Source organism: Salvia hispanica, unplaced genomic scaffold, assembly GCF_023119035.1.
Source record: "Salvia hispanica cultivar TCC Black 2014 unplaced genomic scaffold, UniMelb_Shisp_WGS_1.0 HiC_scaffold_375, whole genome shotgun sequence".
Taxonomy (NCBI): Eukaryota; Viridiplantae; Streptophyta; class Magnoliopsida; order Lamiales; family Lamiaceae; genus Salvia; species Salvia hispanica.
Window position 1 is genome coordinate 19,688 of NW_025952108.1, and position 14,395 is coordinate 34,082.

The window sequence follows — 14,395 nt, forward strand, 5'->3', positions numbered from 1 at the left end:
TACTACCTCCCCTTTTGACATTTTGCATCACTCCTTCCAATAGTCAACAAAATTTTAAAAAATTTAAACCATGACTAACCAAGATAGTAGTAACAATTTGTTAGGCTTCTCCCTCTCCCCTTCCACCGTGGCTCCGCCTTGCCCCGCCCTCCCGTTAATCGACTACGGCGGTGGAAGTGACTTCAATTCTATAATGGAAGCCATCAATAGGCCTAATGATCAACCACAAGGTTTTTTTTTTTTTTTTTTCTATTTCAAATGTGTGGTTTATTTAATTTGACTGACTTTTACTACTTAGGTGTGGATTTCACAACAATGGGGACCCATAACTATGAAGGGTGTGACAGAGAAGGAATGGCTCTCACCTTACATACATTGTACACTCAAGATCAAGGCTTCCTCATCAACAACAAACTACCAATGGCTGAAGCCAATTGGGATTCAAGAAATATGTATGGCGATGATCTGCACACGCTGAGCCTATCGATGGCCCCGGTAGCTAAACCGGTCGGTTCGGGCCAAATTTCAACCTGCATTGCGGCCGAGAGCAAGAAAAGGGGCCTTGAAAAGGCTCATCAGAAGCAGATTGTCCATCGAAAGTCGATCGACACATTCGGGCAGAGGACCTCTCAGTACAGAGGTGTCACTCGGTAATTTTATAAGTTTTTTTCTTAATTTTCAAGATTTGAGTGTGACATGGTGCATTTAGGCATAGGTGGACAGGGAGATATGAGGCTCATTTGTGGGACAATAGTTGTAAGAAAGAAGGGCAGAGCAGAAAAGGGAGACAAGGCAAGAATATACTCCTATATGCACTATATATCTTATTATTGGAAATTAAACATCATTTTCTTACTTAACTTTGCTTTTGCCTTTTGTTGTTGTCTGGATGGGAACATGAATACATTTGCAGTTTATTTAGGTAATTCCTATGTTTTCAACTTTTGTAATAAACTGCTACTCAAATTTGTAAGATTAGTATCTAAAATCTAACTTTTTGGGGGGTTATGATGTGGAAGAAAAGGCAGCAAGGGCTTATGATCTTGCAGCAATCAAGTATTGGGGACCTTCCACACATATCAATTTTCCGGTGTGATTTTTGGCCATTTTATTATCTTTTTTTCTTTTTAAAATTAGAAATTGGACACTATATAATAAGTGGATGCAGTTGGAAAATTATCAACAAGAAGTCCATGACATGAAGAACATGAGCAGACAAGAATATGTTGCTCATTTAAGAAGGTGACACTTTCTTCACAATTTGAAGGATTTTAATATACATTGTTTTAGCTTTTGAATTTTCTTGAAACTTCATTTGTAGGAGGAGCAGTGGTTTCTCTAGGGGCGCTTCTATATACAGAGGAGTGACAAGGTCTACATGATTAATTATATCAAAATTAATTTATTTAGAAACTATAGTATTATTATTTAGAAATCTTAGTTTGTATTGTTGTTAGCAGGCATCATCAGCACGGCCGTTGGCAAGCGCGGATTGGCCGAGGCGGGAACAAGGATCTTTATCTCGAACATTCGGTGAGTTCTTAAACCCGATACCTCTCACTTCAAAATTTTGTTTTTAGTCACATGAAAAGTCCAATTGGACTAAATATATGTGACGGAGGGAGTATTTGTTACTTATTTCGTATTATAATTAATTTGTACCTTGATTTGATTTTAGGCACCCAAGAGGAAGCTGCTGAGGCATATGATGTGGCTGCCATCAAATTTAGGGGTACAAATGCTGTGACCAACTTCGATATATCACAATATGACGTGGAGCGAATCATGGAGAGCGACAGCCTTCTACCGGGGAGATCGCAAGGCCAAAAAGAGACACGACCGTGGTCTATGCTGGTCAAGAGTCACTACACCAACTAGACCGCCCTCACATCTCCGATTGGAGAGTGGCCGCGTGCCATGATCATGAGAAAGATCGAGTTGGGAGTTTGAGTTCGTTGATTCCTATGAACTCACTCGCCACGACACACTTGGTCACGATGCCTCAGTTGACCTCGAATATCTCATCGCTTGATTCCTCATGGACGGATGTGTTCCGAAGCATGTGATGTAATCTTTATTATGAGATTTTTTAAGTTTTGGTTTAGTTCGGTTCGATTGGTATGATGCTGAATTTTTCTGATTAAAGAAGAGGCTAAACATTTTGACGCTCTAGACTTTTGCAATATTAATTTGCCTCCTTGAGATGGTAAACTAATTAATCATGTTTAGATTTTAGAGAGCAAACTATACTGTGTGAATAGACAAAATTTAAAGATTTAAGAAAAGATTTCCCTAAAACAAGCAATAACATAAAAACACGTATCAATAACAAACTATACCGGGTCGATACGATATATCGATCGAAAACGTGTATCGTGTATCGATCGAAAATATCGATATGATATCGTTTTTCGAAAGTTTCGATATATCGAAGTTCGATATATCGAAATTTGATATATCAACTTTCGATATAAAAATTTCATATCGTTATCGTATCGATATTTCGATATATCGTATCAAATTCAATATATATCGTTAAATATCGATATATATCGAAAATAATAAAATATCGATATATATGGGAAATATCAATATATCGAAAATTTTCGATATATATCGATTTTCGATATAAAATTATATATCACGGTATAAGGAAATTCATATCGTTATCGTATAAAAAACTTACGATACGATATCGTATCATATCGAAATTATGATATATCGAAAATTCATAATTTTTCGATATTTTTCAATACGATACGAGCGATATATCATTTTTTCGATATTTTTCCCGACCTACTTAGGAATAGAATTCTAGACACAGATTTGCCTCCATTTTCTTAAGACAACGCCAATCATAGTAAAATACAGTGTGCAAAAATTTAGCCTCTGATTTACTGTTGGGAAGTTTCAAAATGAATTGAGTTGGGCCTAATTTAGAATGTACTATTAATATGGGGCAAAGCTGAGTATAATATGATCAGTTGAATTGGGCTTAAACCTATTGATTAGTCAAATTTTAGGATTCAAGGAGCCACTTGTTGTGTGACAAGAAATTACTTGTATTACCTACTGATTATAATTATATAGTAATTTTAAAAAATATGATTTCTAAAAGAATATGATTTACAATAATTACATATATTGTGTTTGTAAGTATTAAGAGCTAAATTAATATTGATTAGTTAAATTCAACTAACTAAATATAACCGTAATAATAAGATACGATTAAAGTATGATCCATACTTTTAAAAGTTAAACTGTAGTATTTGCTTAATAAGTTATTACTAGTACTTAATAATAGCGTAATAAAATAGTACTCCCTTCATCCCATAAAAATACGCCATTTTTCATTTTCGTCCTGCTTTCATAAAAATATAGCATTCTATTTTTAAAAAGTTATATAACACGCTCACTATCCACTAACACTACTTTAACTATCATTCTCCTCTTCTCTCTTACTTTACCATATCTTATTTTAGCAACTTTGTCTTAATTCTAATGCTATACTATGCCTATTGTCAATATTTTTATGGATTGAGGAGTATAATAATAATAATTATCATTATAATTTGTATTTTGTTATATAATAAAATAATATAATAAGTCAGAAACCAGTAAAGAAGCCTCATAAAGAATTAAAATATTTGGAAATTGCATTACACTATATATAAGATTTTTAAGAAGGGATTTTAAAATTCCATAAAACATTAGTATTAAATTGAGATATTCGTGGATAAGATAAGGGTATCTCTTCTCTGCAACTCAACTTGAGCAGCAACACAAGCTGGTAAGAAATTCAGTAACACAAGAATTTATGATATCGATCTTGTGAGAGCCGCTTTCAGCAATCAAAATCAAGCTAACTATCCTTGCAAACCTCCCACATTATCGCTTTCTAACTGTTAACATTCTCTCTATCTTCACAGATACCCCATGGCCAGCATTACTGTGGGCCTCAAATTTCACCCACCGCCCTGCTTCCAGACTCCGGCCGCCGCCTCATTCACATGGAATACTTCCCGTACTTCTTCAGTAGCAGCAAAATCCACTTCTTGCCAATTGCACGAGGTCAGCCCCTGCATTTCTCAATTCCCCAATTTTACTACATCTATTAATCTGGTTTCTTCATTTGTTAATTTTTTAATTTCTTCGTGGTATATGTTTCTGATTCATTATCTATAATTATTGCAGAAAATCAAGTTTATTCGTTTAGCTAAGGCTGTGTAATTTTGAATTTGGATGGATGTTTCATCCACTCCAATTAGGTTTAATTAAACCCTAGTTACATTTCATTACTTCCTAATTACTAGGATTTATCACTCACATTTGGGATTTAATTAGGGCGAATGCATCGTGAATCTTAGCCTCATTTTTCAAAATGCACCCTAATATGATCTGTCAGGAAATGAAGAGATTGTGCAAGCAAGAAATGATTTTTATCCCTATATATGTATCTGTTCATGTTCAACTTTATACTATAATCCTTTACTGGAATGATGGAACACATTAAAACCTGAATTTGTGTGTGAATTGATATTCACGAATTCATGAAATCATGTTTATCTCGAGCCTTTCTTTCCTTTGCTTTATCCCATGATTTTCTGATATAATAAACTTGTTTTCGTTGTGAAGTAATATCATTTTAGTCTAGTGGTGACATTATCTATTATTGCCTGGCTTCTGAGAAGACAGTCTAGTAAAGATTTTGCAGTTCCAAGGCGGAAAGCAATGGCATTGATTGTATCAGGTTTCATCTATTCACAAGCTGGCACGTGCGATAATGCTTTTGCAAACTCTGTTACATTCAGGAATAGTACAGACCAATTTGATGGCTACACATTGCAGTACCCATCAAATTGGATCCAAGTCCGTGGCGCTGGTGCTGATATATTCTTCAGGGATCCTTTTGTTCTTGACGAGAACATATCAGTGAACATATCTTCACCTTCGTCTGCCGCAATACAAAAGTGTGGAAGATCTAGGTTCACCTGAGGAAGCAGGGAAGAAAGTACTGAAACAGTATCTGACTGAGTTTATGTCCACTAGACTTGGTGTGAGGCGAGAATCAAGTATTCTTTCTACCTCGCTAAAGTAGCTAGTGATGGAAGGCTATACTATGAAGTCAAGTAAGACCTTTGTACAATTTTCACCACAATGTGAAGAGGATTTTCAATATCCAATGCCAAGGATGCCCTCCACTCGTCAATCTTAGCAGCTTTCTCCACATCCAGACTAGGAAGCTCACGTTGCTGCAGAATATCAAAAATCTCTTTGCTCTCACCAAGAAGAATCGCTGCTCGCCTCACACTTTCTTCCCTCTCTTTGATGTCGTTTCTGTGACACTTCAATGTTATGACTTGCACTAGATTGGTGAGGCACGCTGCTAGTATATCCGAGATGGTGATGGATATACTATCAAAAAGCTCATCATCAGTTTGGTTCTCGCCATCTCCCATTCCTAACAAGATCGTTTGAGCAATCCTGTACATCGAGTTAGCAGCTATAACTCTAGCAGGCCAATTTAGAGGGTTCTGCATAAGAATATCTCTCGTTTGAGCCACAAAATCTGTCACAATCTTTTCTGCAAGCTTAGAAAGGTTTTGCAGTGTTTCCTTGTGTGTTGTGCCTCTTACGCTCGTGCTCTTTATATCCGTGTCCTCCCATTTTCTGTACACTTCAGCTCCTATCCAAACCACATCTGCTGCTTTTCTTATGCTTTCTAACTCGCCAGTACGGTCTAGAGTTTCCTCGATAAGCTTCACGATGGGCAAGCCCTCACTAATGCAAACCATTAACTGGTTAGCCTTCTCGTCTGCAATGTTGAGAAGAGCAACTGAAATGGCTGTCAAAGTCACCACGGGCATAGACCAGCAATTTGGAGGTTCTTGAGAATGCAAGCTCGGGATTTCGCTGCTGTCAAATCGCCCCAACCCGTTGAAGTTTGAGGATTTCTTTAGAAGCTGGATCAGATTCTCGGGCTGCCTTTTTTCGCCTCCCTTTATCAGCTCATCCGCCTCGTTGCAGATGTTCTCGAGGATTTTATTAGGCAGCTGTGGCTCACCTTCAAGTAGAAGAACATATTGCCTAAAATTGACATATGCTCCCGCTAAAACAGGTCTTTCATTCTTGCGTAAACACAAGAGAACTGCTATACCAAATCTAGCAGAGAGGAATAGAACTAGTTTGGCTGCTAAAACAACGAGAATCTGAGCTCCAATGCAGAAATTCAGAACAAATCTTACAGCATCACGAAGAAGCTTCTTGCATACGCGGCTTTGAACTTGAAACGGAAGTGATCTGTCCCTCCACTCCACCAGCCTCCAAGTCCAGTACTTGTCAACATTGACTTCATCTCTAAAACTCTGTTGTGGCAGAAACAAATTCAACCGACGCCCAAAGCTATGAATCTTGGCAATATGAATGCATACATTACCAGCAATCGTGACGACTAAAATGCCTAAAGCGGCCATGTTTAGTACAATTTCATTATCCTCCATTGAGCCTAAAGAAGTCATGAAATTACTCATGGCGGTCGACATCAAGACGAGGCTGCTGATCCTTGCGAATTTGTCGTTGACGCTGAGGTCTAAGGTGGTTAGGTCTAAGGGGAGTTTCATGGCGACTGCTAACACAGTGAGGGAGAAGCGTTGAGGGAGAAATACTTACACGGGAGCCAATACTTTTTTTCCGGAAGGCGATGAATGCATCGGCTGTTATTGCAAGTGTGCAGACAGCGGAAGCTGCTGCGATGTACATGCCTATATACGGCATGGTTGAATCAAGTGAGTGTTGCACCAGCTGTATGAAATGGGATGTAGCCATGAGCTAACTTGTGGATTTGGTTGAAGCAAATGCTCTTTATTTTTTTACCAAATTATTCTGATGCTATTTGCATCAAAAGAGTGGTCTAAAGTGTTTGCCGCGTGAAACAAAATTGAACTGCACGCTACGGACTTCAAACCGTTTTCTGAATGGAAGTATGGAAATGCCCAAACTGTTATTATCAGTTTTCCTCGTATCCAAAGAAACAGACATTATTAATTATTGTATCAAATTAAATACCAAACGGCAGAGTATTTAATTGTAATTCAAAGAAAAACGGTACTCCATAGTCTCGAAAATTTATCACTTAATTCAGAATAGGACTGATATGTCATTAACTTTTTTCTCACTTGCTATTACATTTCTTAAAATTATTATCGAGTCAAATGATGACGAACTATAATGGAGGGAAGGAGTAGTACTACTAACAAAAACAAGTTGTACCGTTAACAATCCATTAGCAATGGGGGCAAAACTGGAGCTGGAAATCTTGTGGTGAGGTCCGGCCCAATAGTGTTAAGAGGTGCAGCCCAGTTGGTCAAGCTTGGGCCGCACTGTGAGGCTTGTAGTCATACTTTTTTATTGAAAATTACTAACTTTTTAGTAAAAAAAAGTTTAACATTTAAATTATGCAATTTTTGGTGCATAATTAGGGTCCGTTTGGTACGCGGTTTGGTACGCGGAATTGGAATTGAAATTGAATTGGAATTGGAATTCTATGGAATTAAATTGGAAGGAATTGAATTAGAAGGAATTGAATTCTAATTCAATTCCAAATCCTTTATTTGGCAAAATGAAATAATTGATAAGAAATTGAATTTGGAAAATTCTCCGCACTGTGTGTAAATGTGCGCAGTGTGTGTGTGAATGTGTGTGTGCACTGTGTGTAAGAATGGGTGTAGTGTGTGTGTGCAGTGTGTGTGAATGGGTGTGTGTAGTGTGTGTAAGAATGAGTGCAGTGTGTGAATGTGCGTGTGCAGTGTGTGTAAACATGTGTGTGCAGTGTGTGTGTGTAAGAATGTGTGGTGGGTGTGTGTGTGTGCGCATTGTGTGTAAGAATGGGTGCGGGTGTGAATGTGCGTGTGCGTGTGTGTAAATGTGTGTGTGTGAATATGTGTTCAGTGTGTGTAAATGTGTGTGCACGTGTGTGTGAATGGGTGTGTGTAGTGTGTGTAATAATGTGTGTAGTGTGTAATTTAATAAATATTTGAAATTCTACTACTTTTGATATGAAATTCAAATTATGGAATTGAAAGATTTGGAATTGTAATTCAATTCAATTCCAAATCCAAGAATTTTTATGATACCAAACATCTGGATTTGGAATTGAAGCCTCCAATTCCAATTCAACATCTCCAATTCCGTGTAACAAACGGAACATTAGTGTATTTTCTAAAGAAATCTAATGATGTAATTTTTGGTATTTAATTATTGTAATTATGGGTATTTTAATAATGTAGCTTTTGGTACTTATTAATGTGATTTTTCGTAATTTTTTTAATTCTATGCATAATCAAAATGAAAAATAAATATAAATTTAAGTGATAATTAAAGAAAATGAAAACACATAAATTTAAGTTGTGGTATGACTAGAGATATTAGGCATCCGCATCGCCCCTCGATGCGGCTATATCTCGTCTCGAAGAGACGAGACCGCATCGGAGGACGGCGTGCTCCATCTCGCTCCGAGACTGGGATATCTCGTCCCGTGTCTCCTTCCAAGAGGCCGGCCTCGAGACGCCTCGCCACGTGCCTTGGCGACGTGACGAGCCGTGGTTCGTCGCGACGCCCATTCGTCGACCACGAGTGGCGTCTGTTATATCCGTTAAAATTGATTTTTTATTTTTAAAATCGAAAAAACTCAAAATTTAAAAAAATATATAAAAAAATTCCAAATATTATACTAGCCATTTGTTTCAAATTTGTAAATTTTTTTCAATTTTTTAAAGCCTCCAATCACTTTTATAAATACCAAATCATTCCCACAAATTATCCACCATAAAAAAACTCTTATTCTCACTCAAATTTTTTTAATGGTGTGTTTTTTTTATGATTTTAATTATGTATTTTTAATTTTTTTTAGAATTTTAATTATATATTTTTTAATTTTTTAGGCCTTTAAATTGTAATTTTTATTTTATTTAATGAAGTGTGTTTTTATTAATTGAATTTGTTGGAATTAAAAATAAAAATAAAATTGAATGAATAATTAAGGGATGAGATGTTAAGAGATGGAGGTTCGGTGTTGTCTCTGGTAGAGATGGAGTAAAAGTACAAATGCCTAACATAATGAAAGATGGACTGTCTAAAGACGATCGATAAGAAGGAATACTAATGGCCTTAGATTTTTGGAGTGTGGTCTAACACATAAATTGAGGGAATTGCGACAGAGTTGCGGTCTAACACAAAAATTGAGGAATTGTGACAGAGTTGCGGTCTAAATTGGGGTATAATTAAGGTAGTGGAGCGTAGATGATATACATTTTTTAAAATTGATAAATTTGTTCTTGGGCACGAGAGATTTGATGATCAAAATCTAAAAACCCTAAAATTGGGCTGATATATAATTATATACTATTGCGGTATTGCCCAAAAATTTTTATTCCTCTGTTTTATAGTGATCTTGTTCATCCAAATATATAAAGCCCAGCCCACAATATAATTCCTATTCATCTAATTAACAAAAGCGAAATCCAAATTGGCTACTACGTGGCCGGTGATTATATTGACTGAGCTTATAAGCATTTAAACGATAAAACATTACTAATAGCTTATAAATTTTGAAAAGTATTTTACCAAATTCAAACAATTTATAAGCAGTAGAATAGATTCAAAGTACTTTTACAGTGCATTACTTTAATTAAATTCTACTAATTGTTATTTGATAATCTTCTTCTATAACTAATTAATATTAATTGGGAACTAATAAACAACGATTGGAAATTAATAGTCCTCACTGAGATGCCCAATTGATAATCCTAATTGAGATGAAATGATTTGAGGAAAAAAAGGAACTTTCGGCTTCAATTTTTTTAGATCTATAAAAGCAACTTTGGAGGTGCATGGCAGTTGGAGCCTCTATAGTATATTACTCTAAAAAGCATATGCAATTTCGATGGCAAGTAGCTGCATTATGCTTCCTTAAGCAGTAGCACTAAAAACATTTGCAAACTTTGATATCTCAGTTCTGTTCCCATGTCTTGAGTTAGTCCAATATTGATGTTGTAAACTCATCAAATCCCTTTACTTAGTTTGTGTTGACAGACCCTACCTATATGTTGTCACTCAATCAAATATCATGCCCCATCATATAAAGAAATCAACATCTTAGTTTACCACATGATGAACAGATGGATGCCCCAATTCACAATTTTGATAATATAATGTGGCACTAATGTCATTGACTAGTAGAGAATTATAGTAGTAATATTTTAATTTGAATGAGCCCAAGGTTTAATTTGTAGTACTATATGTCTAAGTTGCCCTAATTTGTTGGTGTAAAGATATTAAGCAGGCAGAGTAGGTGGAAAAAGGGTGTCACTAAGGAAAAGAGGAAGATTACAAAATTAAATGGTATGATGAGATCTCTATGGTTCCCAACTTTACTGCAAAATCTTTCTATCCAAGAATAAATAGATCCAACATTTTCCTCATCAGATTGGCCATAGTGTCTCACTAAAGTAGGATTAAACGAGGAAAGAAAAATAAACTAATTAGAGCACCAAAAGTGTACAAAGTTCGAAGTAATTTCGTCCCATAACTTTGTGTAATGAAGTACAATATTATATGCTAGTAGTACTACTTGATTGTGGAAGGGCATTCAATGTTTATGTATATACTCAAACAAATTGATCACTATCAAGCTCAGCTGGATTAGTCCCATCACATAAGTTTGAAAATTTTCTAAAATGGAATACTTAATATTTAGTTGGCATGAAATTTGCAACCCAACATGCTTGGTTGTAACTTGTAAGTTTGTACCAAGCTAGTGACAATCTATTTAGATATGTACTATGTTTAGCGAGCACTTAAATGCTCTTTTAACACCAAAAACACTCGCTGAATAATATTTGCAAGCACCGATGCTTGCTAAATTCGAGCACAAAAAATATATTTCGATCTAAAGTTTGAACTGTATTTTATCTAATATTATATCATGCATAACTTACTTGAAAGCAGTTTCTAAGTCATACTAACCAAAATGTACGTGTGTCTAGTCAAAGAAAGTCATGAAAGCTAATTCTCACACTATTAATTTATAGTAATACTTATATAGATAAAAATTGATTATAATAAAAACAGTATGAACTAAGAGGGCCCAGATGGGATTGAAGAGAGAGCAAATGGTCCATTGGCGTGTCTCCTGGGATGTGTGGGTGAATGTGGGCGTCATGTTACATGTCACCACACCACATTCATATAACCAAACCTATTGGTTAATGTTGGTGACAATTGAGGAAAATGGGTAGTTTTGATTCAGGTCAATTTCAGTTTTCAACATTACCACCAAAATATGAATTTAGTTTAAAATATTTATTTTTTGAGAACGGGTCATTAACAAATGAAATCATTGTCGAATGTCATCTTTTACGTTCCGTAAAAATTAAAGGTCATATCACGCAATTACTGATCGTAGATTTTTACTAACGTAAAAAAATGACTACTTCGCCGACATTTTCATTTGTTATGGACTTTTTTTCAAAAGTGATGTTTGGGATCAAATTGCATTCGGTCATATATTTAGACCAAAATTGACTTTACTTTTGATTTAATATTTCAATTTCAAAGTTCCTAGGACAGATCATAATTTGATTAAACTTCATGATTTAAATAACTATTAACCTTATATTTTAGGGATATTAGCACTTAATATCATGGAACTTTCAAAAATGATTTTTCCCACTAACTTTGAAATTGACAAATAATATCAGAACTTTACCTCGAGCTTTGTTATTTTCCACAAATGAAAAAATTCGGATTGAAGAACAATTTTGGAGGTTGTGCTTCAAGTAAAACTATCCTCAAAAATTGAAAAACTTGGAACCTCAGTTGTTGCGAAATTACAAAAAAAATATGTATCATGATATTATTTGCGGAATTTTTTCTTTGGTGGGAAATAACAAACTCGTGATAAAGCTTAACTATATTATTTTCAATTTTAAAGGTCATGAAAAACTCAAACTTTTTGAAAGGTTCCAATATCCCTATATTTTATTAACCTATCATCACTCGATCAAGTAAAACTTCACATCATATTTTTCGTGTAAACTTTCAAAAGTTGCAACTTGCACACTCTTTGCGGATACTAATAAGATAATTGTGGTAATGTTAATAAAAATAATTATTTCTGATTTCACATCTATTGGGTAATTCAATCATATTGTTTAGGTAGATTATGGAATCATATAATTAAGATAAATTATTTATTCAATCATATAATTAAGGTAAAATATAGTAATATTAACTTGAAAATGTTAAAATAAAAATATTAAATTTCACGAAGAGAAAATATTTAATATGGCCATAGTGTAATTATGTTTGGTTTCCCAAATTATTCGTTTTATATTTGTAAAACTTACCCAAGTGTCAAATAAATAAATAAATCATATAAAAGGTGAATTATTTTTCAAGAGATCTATTCTAATTTCATACTGTCAAGTTAAGCAAGACTTCTCCGTCCAAGGAAAATGACCTTCCCGCATAGACAAGATTTAGCTTATATTTCTGTTGTAAGATGAGAGAGAAAGCAAGAGAGAGGAAATAAAGTAGAGATAAAGGCTTCATTTTAAGAATGAAGTCATCTCGACGGACAAACCAAAAAGGAAATGGATCATTTTCAACGGACGAGAAGTACTTATTTTACAAACTTAAAATTCCATTTTATAGAATTTAATAAATAAATAAACAAATAAATAAGATATGAAAATGGTGGATGTTTGGATACAACAAATTTGAAATAAAAACATGACAACCACCGAAATCATTCAATGATTTTCAAGTCCACTTAGAGCAAACGAAAAGTTAAACTTGTATCATGGTATGTTGGATATCATTTAATGTGACCTATAAATTCCATAGTGACGACAATTTTTGTATTCAGTTAAAATTAATAGTTGACGAGGAATTTTTAAAAATTTGAAATATATTAAATTTGAATATAAGAAACTAAAATAGTTCATGAACTTTTAAGTAAATTCCTCTGAATGTTTCATCTTATTCTTCATCGTCGCTGCCAAAACTTTTTGAGATAATAATATAAAGATAAAACATATTTTTTTTGGCACTTAACTTTTCAAAATTTAGGTTCAGGAATTTGAAAATATTATTTTGCTCATTCAACATGAAGTAATATCATTTAAGTACTCCTCCATCCCCCATTAAGATCACACTTTTCCATTTCTGTCTGTCCCAATTAAGAGTCACACTTCATTTTTACCATAAATAGTAAGTAGGTCCCACATTCCACTAACTCAACTCACTCACATTTTATTATAAAACCAATATAAAGAAATGGGTCCCACATTCCACTAACTTTTTTAACCAACTTTTCTTTACATTTCTTAAAACCCGTCCGCCAAAGAGTGACTTCTAATAGGACTAAGAGTCTTTTTTATATTTCAAGTTTTTCCGACAAAATACCCTCAATACCTTAAGGGTATTTTAATAAACTTTATCACGCTACTCATATTTTTTATAAATATCTTTACTATATATTTTTGATGAATTTTATAAATATGATTTAACCTTCAATATTATCACTTTTAGTGACATGCAAAAAAAGTTCATTCTTCAACTTTTTATAATTAAAGAATTTTAAAATATTTTTAGAGGGCACGTCTTTTATTCCACTTTAACTTGACAAAGTATCATTTTAGGTCATAACTTTGAAAATATCATTTGAGGTCCATCAACTATGAGTTAATATCATTTAAAGTACTTTTTTACTATTTTCAAGTTTTCGACAAAATACCCTCAATACTTTAAAGGGTATATATTTTAATAAACTTATCATATACTCATTTTTTTATAAATATCTTTACAATATATTTTTGATTAATTTTCAAATATAATTTGACCTTCAATATTATCACTTAATTTTGTGACATGCAAGTCAAATTGCTTCTTCAATTCTTTATATTAAAGAATTTGAAAATTGAATATAGAACTTTTCTTTAATAATAAAAAATTAAATAAGGATCTTTTCTTGCATGTCACAAAATTAAGTGATAATATTGAAGGTCAAATTATATTTAGAAAATTCATCAAAAATATATAGTAAAGATATTTATAAAAAATATGAGTATATGATAAGTTTATTAAAAATATATACCCTTAAAATATTGAGGGTATTTTCTCCAGAAAAATTTGAAAATAGTAAAAATGTACTTCAATTGATATTAATCCATAGTTGGCAGACCTCAAATAATATTTTCAAAGTTCACGGACCTAAAATGATACTTTAGCAAAGTTCGTGGGCCAAAAAGATGTTCCTCATATTTTTAAGATATGGATACTCGTAAAAATTAATGTACAAATAGACTATACTTAAATATATTGATATTATTTTTAA

At 33.8% G+C, this 14,395-nt stretch overlaps 2 protein-coding genes and 1 pseudogene across 2 annotated transcripts; 2 read left to right on the plus strand and 1 right to left on the minus strand.

Annotated features, from left to right (window-relative positions):
* The first annotated feature begins 99 nt into the window (after window positions 1-99).
* LOC125199097 (AP2-like ethylene-responsive transcription factor ANT) lies at window positions 100-1,878 on the plus strand. Its single transcript, XM_048097251.1, has 9 exons — window positions 100-230; window positions 299-650; window positions 710-792; window positions 914-922; window positions 1,002-1,090; window positions 1,169-1,242; window positions 1,322-1,372; window positions 1,461-1,537; window positions 1,679-1,878. The coding sequence occupies exons 1-9, from the start codon at window positions 194-196 to the stop codon at window positions 1,876-1,878; spliced, it is 972 nt and encodes a 323-aa protein (XP_047953208.1). The 5' UTR covers window positions 100-193.
* A 2,109-nt stretch (window positions 1,879-3,987) lies between these two features.
* On the plus strand, window positions 3,988-5,133 carry LOC125199098 (annotated as a pseudogene).
* A 16-nt stretch (window positions 5,134-5,149) lies between these two features.
* On the minus strand, window positions 5,150-6,620 carry LOC125199099. The gene is made up of 2 exons (XM_048097252.1): window positions 5,305-6,620; window positions 5,150-5,252 (listed from the first exon to the last, which is right to left on the minus strand). The coding sequence occupies exons 1-2, from the start codon at window positions 6,618-6,620 to the stop codon at window positions 5,150-5,152; spliced, it is 1,419 nt and encodes a 472-aa protein (XP_047953209.1).
* Between the last annotated feature and the right edge of the window lie 7,775 nt (window positions 6,621-14,395).

Coding starts and splice junctions, on each gene's coding strand:
- LOC125199097 (XM_048097251.1), top strand. CDS start 194: ATGGAAGCCATCAATAGGCCTAATGATCAACCACAAG. Junction 231..298: donor GCCTAATGATCAACCACAAG/GTTTTTTTTTTT, acceptor TTTACTACTTAG/GTGTGGATTTCACAACAATG. Junction 1,243..1,321: donor TATGTTGCTCATTTAAGAAG/GTGACACTTTCT, acceptor CTTCATTTGTAG/GAGGAGCAGTGGTTTCTCTA.
- LOC125199099 (XM_048097252.1), bottom strand. CDS start 6,620: ATGAAACTCCCCTTAGACCTAACCACCTTAGACCTCAGCGTCAACGAC. Junction 5,253..5,304: donor GAGAGGGAAGAAAGTGTGAG/GCGAGCAGCGAT, acceptor GATATTCTGCAG/CAACGTGAGCTTCCTAGTCT.